Source organism: Rutilus rutilus (assembly GCF_951802725.1).
Source record: "Rutilus rutilus genome assembly, chromosome: 14".
Classification (NCBI taxonomy): Eukaryota; Metazoa; Chordata; class Actinopteri; order Cypriniformes; family Leuciscidae; genus Rutilus; species Rutilus rutilus.
Window position 1 is genome coordinate 3,100,001 of NC_140219.1, and position 19,994 is coordinate 3,119,994.

At 37.3% G+C, this 19,994-nt stretch overlaps 1 protein-coding gene across 1 annotated transcript in view; it reads left to right on the top strand.

Moving 5' to 3' along the window:
- Positions 1–1,642, top strand: part of adra2da (adrenergic, alpha-2D-, receptor a) — a 1,917-nt gene extending 275 nt beyond the window's left edge. Inside the window, exon 1 of the mRNA XM_084430767.1 lies at positions 1–1,642. This exon is cut by the window's left edge and continues 275 nt beyond it. Within this exon, the coding sequence (XP_084286893.1) occupies positions 23–1,237 (1,215 nt within the window). The 5' untranslated portion in view covers positions 1–22 and the 3' untranslated portion in view covers positions 1,238–1,642.
- The last annotated feature ends 18,352 nt before the right edge of the window (positions 1,643–19,994 follow it).

The window sequence follows — 19,994 nt, forward strand, 5'->3', positions numbered from 1 at the left end:
CTGTGATAAAGATGGACTCAGCATGGATGTGACTCAGTCCAATGTAACGGAGGACACCAGAAACATCACCTCAAAACAATGGCCGTACACGGACACGGCTGCCGCGTTCATCATCCTCGTGGTCTCCATCATCATCCTGGTCACCATCGTTGGGAACGTTTTGGTTATCGTTGCGGTTCTGACCAGCCGGGCGCTCCGCGCGCCACAGAACCTCTTCCTCGTGTCGCTCGCGTGCGCGGACATCCTCGTGGCCACACTCGTGATCCCGTTTTCACTCGCCAACGAGGTCATGGGACAGTGGTACTTCGGCAGCACCTGGTGCGCGTTTTACCTGGCTCTGGATGTTCTGTTCTGCACATCATCCATCGTGCACCTGTGCGCCATCAGCTTGGATAGGTACTGGTCCGTCACCAAAGCGGTGAGCTACAACTTAAAGAGAACACCAAAGCGCATTAAAACCATGATCGCGGTGGTGTGGGTCATTTCAGCCGTCATCTCATTCCCACCCCTCATCATGACCAAACACAACGAGACGGAGTGTTTAATCAACGACGAGACCTGGTACATCCTCTCCTCGTGCATCGTGTCGTTTTTCGCGCCGGGGTTCATCATGATCACGGTGTACTGTAAAATATACCGCGTCGCCAAACAGCGCTCGTCCACCGTATTCGTGGCGAAGAACGGGTTGGAGAGGCAGCCTTCGCAATCCGAGACGTGCTTTGTGCGTAAAGCGAAGTTTGAGAAGGAGTCTCCGAGCAGCAACAGCTCGGAGAGCAACCAGGGACAGGAGGAGTTGGATGATATCGATCTGGAGGAAAGCGCGATGTCGGACAGCAAACACAAGAGCTCGCGCTTCTCCAAGCGCAAGGTGGACGGCGCGCGCTCCTGCGCGCAAAGGACTTGCAGGATCTCCTGGGTTTCCCACCAGGAGCAGAGCAGCAAACAGCTCGCGGTGGCGTCCAAAACCAAAGTGGCTCAGATGCGAGAGAAGCGCTTCACCTTCGTGCTGGCTGTGGTGATGGGGGTGTTTGTCCTCTGCTGGTTCCCGTTCTTCTTCACCTACAGTCTCCAGGCCATCTGTGGGGAGAGGTGCGTGCCGCCCGACGCACTGTTCAAACTCTTCTTCTGGATCGGATACTGTAATAGCTCGGTCAATCCCATCATTTACACGATTTTCAACAGGGACTTTAGAAAGTCTATTAAGAAAATCATTTGCTCGACGACGCACCGCACCTGAGAGACTCGTGTTTGGACACGATTTATATGTGTGAATGACAGCAAACCAAGTGGAATCTGCTAAATAAATATGGCCGTTTTCTTTATGTGCATCTATGGGCATTCACTCACTCATAACAGCCTTGGAAACCATTCAACAAGTCTTTTTATTTTGGTTCTTCTAACACAATATTTAATAAAATATCGGATTCTCAATGTGCTCACAAATAGCGAAATATCCAGGTTCACTCCTGAAAAAAATATTGAAACCTTAAAGGTTTCAGAGATTTATTGTAAAATTCCATCGAATTGAATTGAATAATCTTTACCTATTATTCATATTATTCGAGATGTGGTTATTTAAACGAGAACTAGAGCTTAATAAAACATTTTGAAAGGAATAATGGAACAAGGGAATGGACCATTTAGTGTAATTCGTATTCATAAAAATATATATTCATTTACGAATACGAATCACATAAGCTAAATGGTCCATTCCCTTGTTCCGTTAAGATTTATACAAAATGTTTTACTGAACTATGAATAATTGTATGAATAACTGCCCATAGCTGAAGAAACACTCAATGTCTGGTGTTTGGGTGGTTTTATGTAAAGTCAGCTCACAGTATATCTATTATTTTATCATTTAAACACCAACTAAGCTATATTTCTTTAAAATATGCCACCTGGTTTGACTGTTTTTCCTAATGTAATGGCATTCAGACATTTTCAAGTGCAACTCTGGTGTTCTTGGTGCCACTGATGTACATAATGTTTGTATATATTAAATGAGAAGTAAGTGACTTACATGTTATCAAAAGTCCCTGTAAATATAGCCTATAAAATGTATAAATGTAAAAAAAAAGGACATTAAATATTAAATTGTACTGTATATTTTCCATACAGTTTAGACTCTAAATTCTATAGTATAAACGTCAAACGACAGAACTGATTTAGTGTTTATTAAATGGAAGTATTTGATAATTGATTTCACTCATTAGTAAAAGGTGGAAAGAATATTACTTAAATTTGTAGTTTTCTGGATAATTCCAGTATTTAATTGTATTAAAACTCCCATTTAGAAAATTGTATTACAGGAGACCGGGGCTAGTTGTCACAAGGGCTATATCTCAGTAACTGTGACACCATGAGGCAAAGGGCCAATTATACTTTGTATGTTGATTTTAAACGCCTTCAAAACTGCCTTAAATTAGTACATGTTTAAATTGAACAGGTGAACAATAAAACCAGGAGTGAATTGTGTTTTCAGGTCAAAGGCAGTTTGGGGCAAGTTGTCACATTTTAAATGTGTTTTTTTTATTTTATATTTCTGTTGCACAAAACAGAAACAGATATATTCTTTAATGAATTGTTTACAGTTTACATTTGGCTAAAAAGCCTATTGCTATAAATGTCATCTTTTTCTCTCTCATGTAGCTTTTTTGCACTCCAGACATTAGGATTTGTGTCTATACGCACTTAAACCTGACCTCAGAAATATTCTATAGAAATAAATACAGCTAACCTCGGTCTCTTCTATCTGTGGGAAACAGAGGCTTACAAGGGCTGTCAATGGTGACTAAGAGCAGCTTTGCTAACTCTATTAAAGGCTCTTATTGACTATAAGAAACCTAAATGACTTCTTGTAACACACACACACAGAGAGAGAGAGAGAGAGAGAGAGAGAGAGAGAGAGAGAAGGTCGGTTTCTAATTCAAGAACGGTAGGCTATAGCTAAAGTACATAGTATCTGATGAATGCACACTGTAATCCATCATATTTTGTATCTTAATCTAAAGTCAGAATATTTCTGCATTTAGGCAGGACTGATGGCTGCAGAAGATGATTTATCTTAAAAGCGCTGTCAAAATTGAGATGCTTTCCTGAAACGACTCTTATCGCGATCTAAAACCCTCCACAAACAAAACATGCCGCCTAGAAGAGGTTAGAGAAAAGTCAAAACGTCCTACAGAAAACTAACAATACCCTGCTATAAATGTCAATCTATGTGAAAGTTCATGCTTAAACTGCATCATGCACGCCACACACCAGCTCCATACACCAGAGAGCAATGCATGGATTATGAGGGTCAGGGGTCACAGTCAGGGGCCTCGAGCTCAGAGCTCTGCAGTTTCCTGATAGCCAAGGATCTGTGAGAGTAAAATTTCTTGGCAACAAATGTAATTTGTCCCACACACCTCCGCTTGTTGTAGTCTACATTACTGTCTCCCTTGGAATGTATAATGCCCCTTTACAAAGTCTTGCTGTTGTTTTCAGGCTCTACTAGAACAGGTTTTCCTGCTTGAATGTTGATTATTTTCCTCATATTCTCCATTGTTGCGGCTCCTCTCTTCCCAGTCTGTCAGTAACGCTCTGCTTAGTTCCTGTCTCTATGAAGCCTCTCCTTCTGAAAAGCACACTGTGCTCTGATTGGTCGGCTGGATCAGTGTGTTGTGATTGGTCGAGCGCTTCGAGTGTGTTTGGGAAATGTCCCGCCCCTTCCCATAACCGCCAGTTTAACACACTACTAACCAGAGTCCTGCACGGGTCCGATTATGTAAATCCGCACCCGCCCGTACCCGCAGTGCTTAAAACCGCATCCGACCCGTTTTCCGACAGCAGCACTAATTAAAATCCGCACCCGACCCGCACCCGAAATAAAATCAGTTTAGCCAATCACATTATAGACACAATTACAAAAATGTTTATTGCCAGATCATACAGAAGTTATTATACACGACAATTAACACAAGGACAACTTCAGCCGAAGCTGTCAAAAGGCCGGTACATGAAGAACATGGCAAACGTAAAACTGAGTAGCCTTGTAACATCTTACCAATCGAACGGACGCGGCTACAACACTATATGCCACGCAATTTCGTCTAGCCTACATTTGACAATTTTGGGTTCAAACACACCCTGCACACCACACATACTTAACAGTGTTAAATTTGAAAAATAATGCTCGATAGAACTGCTTGGTTTGTTACCACAGTTATCTGCGTGCTTCCTCAGCGATGAAGTTCCACATTTGCGGCTATAATCCAACACGAAAATGCATGCAGCAAATAAGCCTTTCACAATATTTTCTTCAGATAACTCCAGATTTCTCCCACACACTGGACTTGATTTTTGATGACGTATTGTCGACAACTTCACAATCTCCACTAGCTATTCTTTTCTTCAACTCCTCAGCATCCATCTCGACGACTGCAAGCAGATCGCGCGCACGGTTATGATGAATTTTTAAAAGTGAAAGTAGCCTAGGTAACATTATAGATCCTGGGAGGGCGTGGTGCGTGGGCACAAATAAACTGATGTGGATTTTAAATTATTTTATCAACTTGAAATACAGGCATATTTTTGTAGATGTGTTCCTAAAAATATGCATATATTTTTTACGTTTGCATGTGATTGTTTTAAACCCGTGTTTAGACCCGTGGTTCCCCCGTGTCCCCGACCCGCACCCGACACAGTTGGATATTTTTCACTCGTTTGAGCAAAATTTGCGGGTCACCCGTCGCACCCGTGCAGGACTCTACTACTAACTAACTCAACCAGGCCCCGCCCCTTTATTCTGCGCATTAATTATTTAAATGAGGAATATTGTGACGTGTTCCCAGAAGAAGCTCAAGACTACAGTGGAGGCGTTTCAGGAGTTCAGAAACACTGACACTGATATAGAGAAGAACTGTGAGTTTTTCATGCTCAAACAACAACATTACACACTAAAGACAGATGAAGAAGTGTAAAAAGCAGAATAGCTCCTCTTTAAACGAATAGTGTGCTTATTTTTATAATTGCGACTTTATTTCTCACAATTGAAACTATTTATTTTTGCATAATACAACCTCTTGTTGTCTCTAGGCTGGGATAGTATTGAATTACTATACAAACTTCCCTTTCAACTCCCTGGCAAAAACAGTGTGGGATCGACAAGAGGGGCCTCATAAGACTGGAGCCCGGGGCCTCAGAAGGTCAGAATCCATCCATCCCCACTAGAATGCATCGCACATGGAAATGTCTACATTAAAATGCTCAGGTTTTGCTTGATTATTAATGCATTAGAGTTTGCATTTTTTTTAGGTCTACACTTAATTCTCACTGTTTCTATTCTAAAGTGAGATCAGTGATACTCAATGTAAGACAGCAATAACATATCCAATATTTTCAAATCTTAAAACTGAAAAAATAATTGTCAATTTTTGATAAGCAAAAAAAAAAAAAAAGTAAAATGTCCAGATATATTATGTTAATGAGATAAAAAAAATTTTTTACATAATGAGTGTTGAGGGATTTAATACATTAAAAGTGAAAAAGAAACAAATAAAACAAATAAAATCTTTAACATAGTGACAATAATATACAATGAAAATAACGATGTAGAATATAACAATGTAAAACAAACAAATAATAAATACAGTTTTACATTACTAAAACAGTTACATTTATATTTTTTCTAATTTCTTTTTAGATATGGTTGAACCTTTTTTCATGAGATTCACAAAAACATTGAGTGTGTGTGTGTTTCAGTGAGTGAGTGAGTGAGTAAATGAGTGAATGAGTGATTCAGTGAGTGAGTGTGTGAGTGATTCAGTGATTGAGTGAGTGAGGGAGTGAATGAGTGAGTGAGTATGTGAGTGAGTGAGTGATTCAGTGAGTGAATGATTCAGTGAGTGAGTGAGTGAGTGACTGTGTGTGAGTGATTCAGTGATTGAGTGAATGATTCAGTGAGTGTGTGTGTGTGAGTGATTCAGTGAGTGAGTGAGTGAGGGAGTGAATGAGTGAGTGAGTGAGTGAGTATGTGAGTGAGTGAGTGATTCAGTGAGTGAATGAGTGAATGAGTGAGTGATTCAGTGAGTGAGTGAGTCAATGAGTAGGTCAGTGAGTGAGGGATTCAGTAAGTGAGTGAGTCAGTGAGCATGTGAGTGATTCAGTGAGTGATTCAGTAAGTGAGTGAGTGAGTGAGTGAGTGAGTGAGTGAGCAAGTGAGTGAGTGATTGAGTGATTCAGTGAGTGAGTGAGTGAGTGAGTGAGTGAGTGAGTGAGTGAGTGATTCAGTGAGTGAGTGAGTGAGTGATTGATTCAGTGAGTGAGTGAGTGAGTGAGTGAGTGAGTGAGTGAGTGAGTGAGTGAGTGAGTGAGTGATTCAGTGAGTGAGTGAGTGAGTGATTCAGTGAGTGAGTGAGTGAGTGATTCAGTGAGTGAGTGAGTGAGTGATTCAGTGAGTGTGTGAGTGAGTGAGTGAGTGAGTCCATTGATGAATAAATCAATAGATTGATCTCACTACTTTTACGTTTGAGGTGAACCTGTTTTCATGAGATTTGCCCAACATTAATGGTGAAATAAATAAGCAAACAAAAATCACAGAACATTATGATTCCCCCATTTCCCATGATCAGTGAATCACAAATAGAAACCACAGCATGTTGTCTGACAAGGTCTCTGGTGTAGTTCAGGGCTGGAAACAGAGTTCAGAGGTCAAACAAGAGACTCTGATGAGGGCCTATTGTCTGAGACCTGGCAGTGGGGATACAATAAATGCTCTATTTTTATCTGTTGTGGAATTTTTCTTATGTCCTTCTTCTCTGGACGGGTTTGGCCCAGATCCAGCCATGCTGGGCTAGAAATCCCACACCACACAGGGTTCAATGCATGAGAAAAACAGGACCTCCGAATGCCTCTGGTTTCCTCATGCATCCTGATGATTCAGATCTGATCGCCTCTGTAATGCAGCCAGAATCTGACATCATTTCCTGCCTCTATTTCACACTGTGAAATTTGTGCGCTGATTATTATCATAATTCCATGTATTGTGACTAATATTTACAGACTGCAATAGGTTTGATTTCTTTGAAGTGAAAGGTCATTCGCTTTCAAATAGTGAGAAAAATGTTATTAGTGTGAAAAATAATCACTAATTATAGAAGCTTGTTTCTGGAATTGTGACTTTTCCTCAGAATTGTGAGTTTATTTCTCACAACCGGGAGTATAAACTTGGAATAGCGAGTTAACGTCTTGCAATTAATTTTGAAAGGAAAGGAATTACAAAAAATTCTAAGAAAATTCACTCAGAATTCTGAGTTTACATCACATCAATTCTGTATTTTGTGTCTGCAACTTTATCTCACTTTTCCCCCCTGCGAGTTTATATCTTTCCATTCTGAGTTTGCATCTTGCATTCTTGAGTTTAAATCACAGAATTCTGACTTTTTTTTTCTCCGAATTTTGAGTTTAAAGGGGTGGTATAATGCCCTTTTCACAAGATGTCAAATAAGTCTCTGATGTCCCCAGAGTGTGTGTGTGAAGTTTTAGCTCAAAATACCCCACAGATATTTTTATATAGCATGTTAAAGTTGTCACTTTTTGAGGGTGAGCAAAAACACACCGTTTTGTGTCTGTTCCTTTAAATGCAAATGAGCTGCTGCTCCCGGCACAGAGGGCGGAGCTTCAAGAGCTCCTGTTCTTTTACCTCACACACACATGCACTGAACATTTCAAAACTTTTAGCCTTTTATGTTCAAACCGAAGTCAGATAAAAATGGAGAGACTCAAGAAGTAACATGTAGACAACATTTCTGAATGGTTAGTTGATGAATTTATGTAGCTGATGTGTAGCTATCTTCTAGTCATTGATTAGCATATTCTGTCTTGATAATCTATAAATCGAGTTCAGGGGGCGGGGTTTATGTAAATTCTGGGGTTGGTGATGTCACTAACCCGGGAGGAATGTGGTGTAGTCTCTACCAGCCGTTTGTTGTAGTCCTTAAAAAGCGATTTCTGTAAAAGCAAATATCTCCCTTTGCTTTGAACTTTGAGCGTCGTAACTTTGCAGATGTTGTTTATGCTCAAACAGCAACATTACACACTAACTAAAGTTAGAAAAGTCAAATCATAATCAACCACCCCTTTAATATTTTGAATTGGCTTTTATTTTCATGCTGACTTTTGTCCGTCTGCCGGAAGCTAGTTACTTTAGTCGATAAAGTTTAAAATATGAACTAAAATTGAACTTAAAAATGAACTTTAAAATCGAGTAATCCAGTGTACAATTCTGTTTTTTTTTTTTCACAGATTAAAAATAAATAAAAATGGTAATTGTGACTTTTTGTCTAAATTCATTCCTCACAACTGCAAATTTATATTTTACAACATGTTTGTATCTTGCAATTCTGAGAAAAATAAGTCTGAATTGTGAGATTAAAAAGTCACAATACATTTTTTTTATTTATTTTTTTTATTCTGTATCAGAAATAATCATCCATAACTAATTAAACCGTAAATAAACCACATTATGCGGATGGAATGATGCACAAAGCACCTCATTAACCAACGCTTGACTTACAACACTCTCGAAGGATGTTAGAAATTAATTAAAGTTTCCAAAGATCTTAGAAGATGCTTTCTCGAGCACAATCCTTTGACACAAAGGACCATGTGTCGGATCAATGACACGCGAGGCGGCATGAACGTGCTTTCAGCTTGGGAAAAATATGCAAATGCACACGGAAATTTCAGAGTCTTGCGCTAAAGGACAGAGTCCCTAATGAAGCCCTCTCATGCAATCTGTTTTTGCGTCATGTCAGCGCCACGGTTTACGATATTGCCAAATGCAAGACTGGTGCTAAAGTCCCCTGCCAGATCGAGTCTCCCAACTCAATTATCTTTCTAATCAGCTGCTTCATTGCCTTGAAAAGAGATGCAACACTTTCAATTAGGTTCTGTGATTCAGCTTTGTTCTCTTATATGGGGAGCAATCATCCAGCGCATGTTCACATTGTTCGCGTCTCGTGGGCTTTTTCGCAATCTCCCCCAAAAACCCATTGAGCTTTTGGCCTCCATCGGCGTCATTCATTTCAGATTCTCAAGTGCCTCGGTCTTAAAAGTCATTCTCATCGGCTGTAAACAATGAGAGAGGAAATTAGGTCCAGTTGCATTCACCTTTGACCTTCTCAATCGCTCACACTGTTTCCACACACACATCTAATGAGAGATCCAGACACAAGAGGAAAAGGAGGAAAACTATTCCAGACTCCAATAATAATGCGGGATAAACAAAGGAAAGACGCACACTTGGTTGTAGAGAGACATGCAGAAAAGCCACTGCTGGGGAATTGAGTTGAAACAGGAAGATGAACTTTAACAACAGGAAGTGCTTGAAGAAACATGACCAAAATATCAAGGTATGAGTTATTTTAGACCATGGTAACAATCTAAACATTATTTAAAGGGTACGGAAGAGGATTAGGGCCAAGCAATAATAAAAAAATAAAACCATCTCGAGATTAAAGTCGTTATAATGCGAAATTAAACTCGTTAAATTTCGAGAAAAAAAGTCGAAATACAATCTTGAGAATGAACTCATTACATTTCGAGAATAAAGTCGTTGTTTCGAGAAAAAACTTGTTAAATTTCGAGAAAATAGTCGTAATAATCGTGAGAATAAATTCATTAAAAAGGCGAAATGAAATGTAGATAATAATGCATTCGATCATAGCCTACTGATAGAGGACATGGCAGAGTTGGATCACTTAGTCAAGCTATATTTTAGTATCAAAGAAATACTATCAACTTTAGCTAATTATGACAGAATAATAATTAGCAAGCGGCTAGGTCTTTTTAGAAGAAAAAATCAGTCCAATTTGCGCGATGTGCTCGCTTTTGTCCAACATAGTATTTCTTTGTTACTGAAAGAAAGTCTAAAATACAGCTTGACTAAGCCTATCAGCCATCTGCCATGTCCTCTATCAGTAGGCTATGAACACTGATCTAATGCATTATTCTCTACATTTCATTTTGACTTTTTTTCTCGAAACACAACGACTTTATTCTCGAAATTTAATGAGTTTATTTTCACGATTATTTGACTTTTTTCTCGAAATTTAACGAGTTTTTTTCTTGAAACACAACGAGTTTTTTCTCGAAACACAACGACTTTATTCTCGAAATTTAATCAGTTTATTTTCACGATTATTTTGACTTTTTTCTCGAAATTTAACGAGTTTTTTTCTCGAAACACAACGACTTTATTTCGAAATTTAATGAGTTTATTCTCAAGATTGTTTTTCGAGTATTTTTTTTCTCGAAATTTAACGAGTTTTTTCTCGAAACACAACGACTTTATTCTCGAAATTTAATCAGTTTATTTTCACGATTATTTTGACTTTTTTCTCGAAATTTTACGAGTTTTTTTCTCGAAACACAACGACTTTATTTTGAAACTTAATGAGTTTATTCTCAAGATTGTATTTCGAGTTTTTTTTCTCTAAATTTAACGAGTTTTTTCTCGAAACACAACGATTTTATTCTCGAAATGTAATGAGTTTATTCTGGTATTTCTATTTTTTTCTCTAAATTTAACGAGTTTTTTCTCGAAACACAACGACTTTATTCTCGATATTTAATGAGTTTTTTCTCAAGATTGTATTTCACTTTTTTCTAGAAATTTAACGAGTTTTGCATTATAACGACTTTAATATCGAGACGGTTTTATTTTTTTATTATTGCTTGGCCCTAATCCTCTTCCGTAATAGGGACAGTCCATCCAAAAATAAAACTTACGTCATCCTGTTTTCAAACCTGTATGGCTTTCTTTCTTTTGCAGAACATATTTTGCAGAATACTGCACCATTGACTTCCATTGTATTGACATTGCAATGAATCTTATTTTACGCTCCACAAAAGAAAGTCATGCAGGTTTAGAATGACATCAGGGGAATAAAGGCAGAAAATAATGATAGATATTACATTTTTGGGTGAGCTTTTCTTTAATTTCTCTGCACTGAAAAGAAAATTGATGTAGGATTTACTCTGAAAACATTTTCACTCAAATTACAAAGAAATGGCAAGCAACACGTAGAGAGACTGAAATACTTATTTTCTTGTAATACATAGTCCAATAATCTTGTTAACAATTATTTTTCGAAGCTGTAAGGAAAACAGTATGCAACTGAAAAACGCTTTATTCCGTGTAATATATTCAAACAAGCCTTGTATTTTACTGTGCATTTTGACAGTGTTGTGAATTAACTAAGGAAAAAGGTTGTGATTGTTCAGTGGCCCCAAAATAATTTATGCAAACTTCATGCATGAATGTCATTAGATACAAATATGAAATATTAATAAAAAAGCAAGTGGCGTTTAAAAAAAAAGAGAGAGAGAGAGAGAGAGAGAGATAGCAACAGAATATTTTAAAGCAAAACAAAATTATAAAAAAAATTTTAAAAGCAGTAAAAGACACTTAGCAACAATTACAAAAAAAATGAAGGTATAGGGAAGAGAAAAGCTCTATTGTTTGGAAATGCCACTTGCTTTGAAATTTTGCTTTCTAATCCTTTGACATTCATAGCATTAGTTTGTTCTATTACTAATGCATTACTTTCCATAAAAAGAAAGTACAGATTGGAAAGCACACAGAGCCGTCTGCTATCAAATCGCTCTCGCTGTACTCTGATGTCATATACTGGTCTGCGCAGTGACGCTTCAGGTCAAACACACCGACTGTCTTTATGAGTGAGCCATTGAGTCATTAGACCGATTCGTTCAAAAACATGGATTCATTCAGAAACGAATAATCGCTGTGTCGGTCAGAGTCACGCAATGGCTCAACATGGGATCTATTTGGAACTAATTCTCGCCTTGCTGAGCAGAAGAGACTTCTTTAAAAAACAAACAAAAAAAACATAACATCTTATGAATGGTATTGTATAATCTAAGATTTTGCCACATATTTTAAAAATGAATAAACACAGTTTATGGCTTCTACAGATGCTTACATCAATGCATAACATCCTCAGAGCTTATCACAGGTAGGCTATGTTTTACTTAGGTTCATACATTGTTATTATTATATTATAAATCAGTTTTCCTAGAAAATATATGGGATTTTTACATCTGAACTCGCCTCTTCTGTGCAAAAAAGGATGCAGGATGGCTGTCTCAACGTTTTTTTGTACATGATAAAACATGACCCTGTAATTGTTTCTGTGTCTGTGCAATTCTTGCATGTGTTTGTTTATGCATGAACATGTAAATCTGAGTGAAGTGTTTCTGGAGGGCTCTGATTCATGGATCTGGCAGCACTGGGAGTTTCTGAGTGGGCTTCGTGAAAGTGAACAGAGGGACGTCGAGATGTTTGAACACTGGAAAAATAAGCACACAAACATGCAACAAAAACACGGGATAAAACATCATTATGACAAAGTAAACGCCCTATAAAATTATTTTCTTACTCACAATTTTTCCACTTTTTCCACTTAATTCCGCACAAATATCTAAACATTATTCAAGATACATTTACGTGAAAAGCAAAATTTCTAATTTTAAAACAAGAACAAACGCCTGCCAAATGGGGTTAAAATATATACAATTTAAAGGGGAAACAAGTAACTGCAAAACACTTTTGCACTGCAAAAGTGTTTTTTCTCAGTATTTCTGTCTTGTTTTCCAGTAGCTAAATCAAAACACATCTACTTCAGAAGCAAAATGTGGAAATCATCAAAATTATGTGTATTTGAGCTTAAAATAAGACAAATATCTACCAATGGATTCAGAAGGGAAGACAAGATTATTTTTCTGACCTCATTTGCTCTTGTTTTTCAAGTAAAAAGTCAATTGGATATATTTTTTAGAAAACAAGACTATATATAACATCTTCTGTCATTTTGCTTCTACAGAAATTGCAAATCTCAATTTAAGAATGTTTTTAGATATTTGTACTGGAAAAAAAGACAAATATATGGAGGAAGAGCGTCATTTTGATTGACAGATATTTGTCATTGCTTTAGTCAATTTGGTAATTCTAAATAAGAATAAGGCTTTATATCTTAGTGATGAACAAACATTATATCTTACATGTATTTCAAATGGAGAAATTGAGCATTTTGTCACTTCAACACAAGCATCTCTGGTTTTCTGTGAATATGCTTATTTTCTTTTTTAATAGAACATATAAACAAAAGCATTTGGAGATGATTGGTCCATGAACATTTTCTAAGTCCAAGAACAACTTAATTACGACATTCCCCAGGCATTCATTATGAAAAGCAGCTGTGGATTTTATGAATTATTCAGCAGAAGATTCAAAAGGACATTATGAGACGCGATCTTCACCCAGGAGGGAGGAACATTTCCTTCTCTGAAAGTAACTAACCCTGACCAGAAGTTATCCTGCCAAAGTTAATCTCACTCTCATATTGCACACACACTTTCATAAGATTCAGCCACTTATGACACTTCATTCTCTCACACTGCACACCACAAAACCAGTCACATGGGTCAATTTTTTTGAATTGAGGTTTATACATCATCTGAAAGCTGAATAAATAAGCTTGTACAATATTTGACCGAGATACGACTATTGAAAATCTGGAATCTGAGGGCACAAAAAAAAATTTCAACATTGAGAAAATCTCCTTTAAAGTTGTTCATTTATGTTGGCGATTGTGCCGCATTCACTCACAAAAATACATGTTTTATATATTTACGGTAAGAAATTTACTAAATATCTTCATGAAACATGATCTTAATATCCTGATGATTTTTGGCATAAAAGAAAATCAATTTGACCCATACAATGTATTGTTGGCTATTGCCACAGATATACCCGTGCAACTCGAGACTGGTGACGTGATCCATGCAGGGTCATAAATATTATTTTCTGTCCCGATCACTGATGTCTATAGATATGCTTTATAATGCAAGTAATCTGCCGTATTGTGTAATGAAATTAAACATATCATAATTTTGACAGTAAAAACCTGTTAATTGGTTAACGATTGCCTATACGGTGAAAAACTGTAATAGATCTAATAAAACATTTCATGTAAGTTTACAGTAAATATCCTGTTTTTGGAAGTCAAAAAAGAACAATTCATCTACAGTAGTTCATAAACATAAAACTGACATTCACAATCCTCTGTGTGACCCTTTAAATCGATATTACTGTTTCTTAATTTTTTTGTTATCAATTAAGTACATTAGGTTTTATGTTACATCTTATGTTGTTAAATTCATGTTTATTGCATTGTGTATGACACTGTGTGCAGATTTATTATATTAGTATTTACAGCAGGTAGCTTTGATTTATCATGTGACTTTCTCTTAACCTGTTTTAAAGGTGGTTGTCAGAATATCATAAATGTAGATTTGGCATATTGACTTTATTTCAGCAATGACATAAATATGCTCTGATGTTCTGTCGTGTTTCCCTCGTTCCTGTTTCCCTGCTCTGTTTAGTTTCAGTTTCTGATTATTAACCTGTTTGTTTTTCTGGTTAATAATTATTATTATCAGGTGATTCTTATTTAGTTCCTTGTTATTCTCTGCATATAGTATATATATACTCCCTGTTCAGTTCAGTCCTTTGTAGGTTATTGTCTCATATATATATATATATATATATATATATATATATATATATATATATATATATATATATATATATATATATATATATATATATATATATATACATATATTTATGCGTTTTTTGTCTGTTTGTTTGTTTTTAAGGAAGGAAATTAGATAGTAGAAAGTACCTGACGACAGTTACAGGAAAGTCGGACTGTTTTTGCATGGACTGTTGAGGGATTTGTGTCATTTTATCTGCTGGATGAGAGTGAAACACATTAGTTCTCGCATATGGAGTCAGTTATTCATGTGTGAGCACTGTAGATGCAATTATATAAGGTAATGTGACGCTTACAGTAAACAGAGATAAAGCAACAAACAATGACAGCACTGTTTTGCGTGGTAATGATTGTTGTTTATAGGTCATGATGCCACAGATACTGTGTTTGGGTCAGGCGTATGCAACGACTCTGGGCTGTAAAAGTGCCATTTGTCTTCTGCATGTGCAATATTAGGATTTCTAGGTCCTGATAAGTTTAAATGTCATGTAATTTCTGTGCCTCTTGCAGCAAAATTGCAAAATTGCAAAAAAAAAAAAATGATATCATACACTAGTTTTCTCTAATTGATAAACAAAAATTAAGCAAAAATTGTAGTTAATCTTGCACTCTATAATAAATGAATAAAGTTGCACTATGGAAGATTTCATACGAAACATGCAATCTTACTTTTCAACCACACATGATGATGGAGAGGCAAACGTTTTGTAGTGCGACTTTAAAATCAAGAAACTTAAATGTGCAATTATTCTTTTTCTATCAAAGAATCATTACTGCCTTTATTGTCATCACACAAAGCACTTTAGAAATAAGCCATGATAGCCATGATAGTTCTATACATTCAAATCCACACTTCAGACTGATTCTGAACATGCACAGCGAGTTTGAGATCCCACATCTGTGCAAGAACGCATAATGCAGAGAATGAACTGATGTGTTTTTCCAACAGACTCGAGGGAACAGTACTTTGTCATGGTTTATTGCTTTTAGACGGCGCTATACAGCTGTTTAGGGACGAGAGCTCAAGTGAAGCGTTAACATCACTATTTTACAAAATACAATACGGTTATTCATTAGCTTGGGGGTTAGCTTGCATTTCGTCCCGCTGCATCATGTCAAGTTTATTTTAAATTCACTAATTAGTGCTTACTTACTGATTACTGTAAACACGACACTCCCTACTGAGAATCAGCAGAAGTTGATCTACAAATAATTACCTAGCGTGAGACGGCAGTCGCTTATGCGGCGTGTTTGGACTAATGCCTAAACCAGCACACCTGCAGAGCATCATCTGCACCTTCTGAAAACCACAAAGTGCCTAAATAATTTAAAAGCATGCTTGTGTCACCTCTATTTGAGCACTCGTAGTTTTGAACAGCTGTTTTTCTCACCCTGCTTTTACCTTAAGCGCCATTTTATGCCCTTTTACAAAGTTTTGCTGTTGTTTTTGAGCTCTAGAACAGGTTTTCCTGCTTGAATGTTGATTATTTTCCTCATATTCTCCATTGTTGCGGCTCCTCTCTTCCCAGTCTGTCAGTAACGCTCTGTTTAGTTCCTGTCTCTATGGCCTCGTTTACACTGCAGAAAATCCGATTTGTTACCTTCATCCGATTTTTTTGACTGTCCGTTTACACCAGGGGTGCCCAATCCTGCTCCTGCCGATCGACTGTCCTGCACAGTTCATCTCCAACCCTAATCAAACACACCTGCCTTTAATTTTCAAGTGATCCTGAAGACCTTAATTGGTGGCTTCAGGTGTGTTTGAGTAGGGTTGGAGATGAACTGTGCAGGACAGTCGATCGGCAGGAGCAGGATTGGGCACCCCTGGTTTACACGTTCTTTCAACTGTGACCCATATCCGATTCATGTGTTTACACTTGCCATACTATCTGAAACATCGCATATGCTTATAGGGTTAAATTCTCTTGCACAGATGGGCGGACGCGAAATATGCTTGATGCTAGCTCTGCGATATATGCGAAGTTCACCAAACATCACCACGATTTTGAGGCGAAGGAGGACGAAAAGTGCCATCATTGCACATATGCTTCAGTTATTGTGTGCGAGAGAGATCTCAGGACTGGTGGGAGCATATTGTGTTTAAATATTGGCTTTAACGAGGAGCAGTGGGTCCGAAATTTTGTTGTGTACAACAATATGTTGTGTCAACGTTTGTCCACACTCCTTGGGGTTTCTCTCGTCATTAAACCGCGGAGACGTTGCCTAATGCCTCAGAAACGTACAAATTCTACGAGGTGGCTAATTCGTACGAATTCATACGACCTCACTCGTACGAATTAGTAAGATTTTTGCAAAATCGTACATATTTTACGAATTGCCCAATTCGTATGAATTCATACGAATGACCTACCCCTGACCCCGCCCCTAAACCTACCCATCACTTGGGTTTAGACAAATCGTACAAATTCGTACGAGTGAGGTCGTATGAATTAGCCAACTTTTTATCATTCGTACGAATTCGTACGAATTGGTCGTGAGATAGTGTTGCAAAATCCGATCCGGGTCACATTTCACTGAGAGTGTAAACGAGGCCTATGAAGCCCCTCCTTCTGAAAAGCACACTGTGCTCTGATTGGTCGGCTGGAGCAGTGTGTTGTGATTGGTCGAGCGCTTCGAGTGTGTTTGGGAAAGTCCCGCCCCTTACTATAACCGCCAGTTTAACACACTACTAACTAACTCAACCAGGCCCCGCCCCTTTATTCTGCACATTAATTATTTAAATGAGGAATATTGTGACGTGTTCGTTCCCGGAAGAAACTTAAGACTACAATGGAGGCGTTTCAGGGAGTTCAGAAACACTGACACTGATATAGAGAAGAACTTTGTAACTTTATCATGCTCAAACAACAACATTACACACTGAAGACAGATGAACAAAAAGCATAATAGGTCATCTTTAACTAGTTCTCAACAACTTATTAATTATTCAATAGGCTTGACACTTCATTATGAGATGTGAAGGTGTGATTTCTAAAGTTCAGTTCAGTCTGTAAAACTTAATGTTGCTAACATATTTTTTACGGTAAAGCTCTGGCAACCACAGCTGCCTTTCTTTGCTTTTTTTCAGTGATGCTATTATTAATCTGTGTGAGGAAGCTTGTGGTTTAAATAAACATAACCTGACTGATGCTCCCAAATGAAAGCTCAGGACAGCTGAAGAAAACTGAAGACAGGATGAACTCTGTGACCAATCACTGGAGGTCTGAGAGTGTGACTCCGCGAAGGGCACACGCTTATGTAAAGAGGATTTACTCAAACCTTCAGAGGGATTCAGTCGGGATCAGAGAATTGTGGAGACACTCGAACCCAACCGCTCGTCTCCTGATGGAGGAAGCCTGATCTGAGAACAGAGAGGTCACAGAACACAAGCTCTTCAATCTCACGTACGTCTCGGTTTAAAACGCCACGTTCTAGAATTTATTTGTAAAAATATAAAATCATAATAATCAGACTTCTTGCACCATGATTAAATTAGGCAGATACCAACATCATCATTCTCAAAAAAACATGCAAATACTCAAAATGTGTATTTGTTAGCCACATTAAATATGGTTCACATTAAAGTACGCCTATATTTTCCCTAGTTAATTATATAGTATGTTGTTTAAATATGCAAATTAGGTATTATATAATTCAAATGCATTTATTTGCATATTACAGAAATCTGAATAGTGGATTTAAACCAGGTTCAAAATTCGTATTGCTTTGTTGACGTATTAGAGTTTTTACAGTGGATTTCTCTTTTTTTTAATCACTCCATATATCAGAAAATATTGTCTCAACAGCCTAAAAAAAAAAAAAAATCACCATGTTTTCAAGAATAATCAGGCGAATGATATATATATCTAGGAATAAAACTGTAAAGTTTGGTGTGTGTGTGTGTGTGTGTGTAAGTGCTACTGAATATGCAAATAGATAAAGTAAATATAAGTTGAATGTGTATTTTGGATGTTTACTTTTTACTAGTCGGAAGGAAGACGAATTATGGAAGCAATTTTTTTTTTTTTTTTTTTTACAAAAAATGGTTTTATCTGCAGTGTCTTGCCTTAAAACAAAAGACAAACTTCCCAAGACCAGTTTTCACAGGGAACAAAGATATAAAAAAGAAATATGCATGCAATTATGGCAATTAAAGCAACAAATACCCGCATGCTCAGCAGAAACATCAGCTTATTAAGTGTGTAGAGAGATAAATCTTACCCGCGCCGCTCCTGACAGAAAATCTCTTTCATCCAGCCTCTCTCGATCTGGCTTTCTCCGTCTTTATTAACATCTTCTCCGAGCCGACCCCATCACTTAAACCCGGCAGTGTGTTTGCTTTGCGCCGAGGCCTGATTGATCACATTGGTATTTTAGCCTCGATTCCCCTCACTTGCATCTAGATGGGAAGACTGGCCGTAACCCAGGAGAGAATTAATCATCCCGGAGGCCGAATAAAGGATTAATGGTAAAAGTTCACAATCTCAGAGGCGAAATTCATCACACACCTCAATAATGTTACACAAACGAGGGTATTTTGTAGTTAATGCTCGTATTTGTCTTCCATTTATTTGTTATTTCAGCATTTAACGTGGCAGACTTTAATAATGCTAAATGCAATCCAGATTTTGTTGTCTTATCTAGTTACACACACCAGTCCCCCCAAAAAAAAAAAAAAAAAAAATCATTAAAATGAACAAGAAAACCCATTTACAATCCATAATGTGGCACATTTCACCTTTCCTTTAGCATTCATTCTTCTCAATTGCAGTGGCTTGGCTGGCTTGTGACAACTGGAAGTTGTTTTGCTTTTCTCCCACAAAATATTAATAAGTAGGCTACTATAATAGTATAAAAATATAAATAAGCCTAGCAGTCTCAGACTTGTGGACGCCACTATAAGACGAAGGGATGTAAATTCCTGTGAACTTTCATAGGTTTTCTCTCTTAAAGTGTAAATTGTGGTCATAATGTTCTTGTTTTGCGACACGCTGTTGACTTTAAGTGAACAGTTAAAGCTGCAAAGGTCACTGCGGTTACTTATAGTCATTTATAATTTAGTACACCCTTAGAAAGAAAGGTTCAGTGGCGTTCTATTGCATAACTCTTTTATGTTTAACAGGTTATTTTCTAGTGATAAAGTATGTGTCTTAATACATAAAATGAACAATGAATTTAAACAAAATGAATGTATTGAAATTAAATCCATAAAATGATCTCATGATGGAACCACTGAAAGGTTAAGCGCTTGATGGAACCCTTTAAACTAGTTAAAAATAAGATGAATTATTATTTGTTGGCTTGACAGTTCAGATCTGAGAGTAATCTGCCATCTAAAGAAGCATAATAACTCAAATGGACTGATTTGAA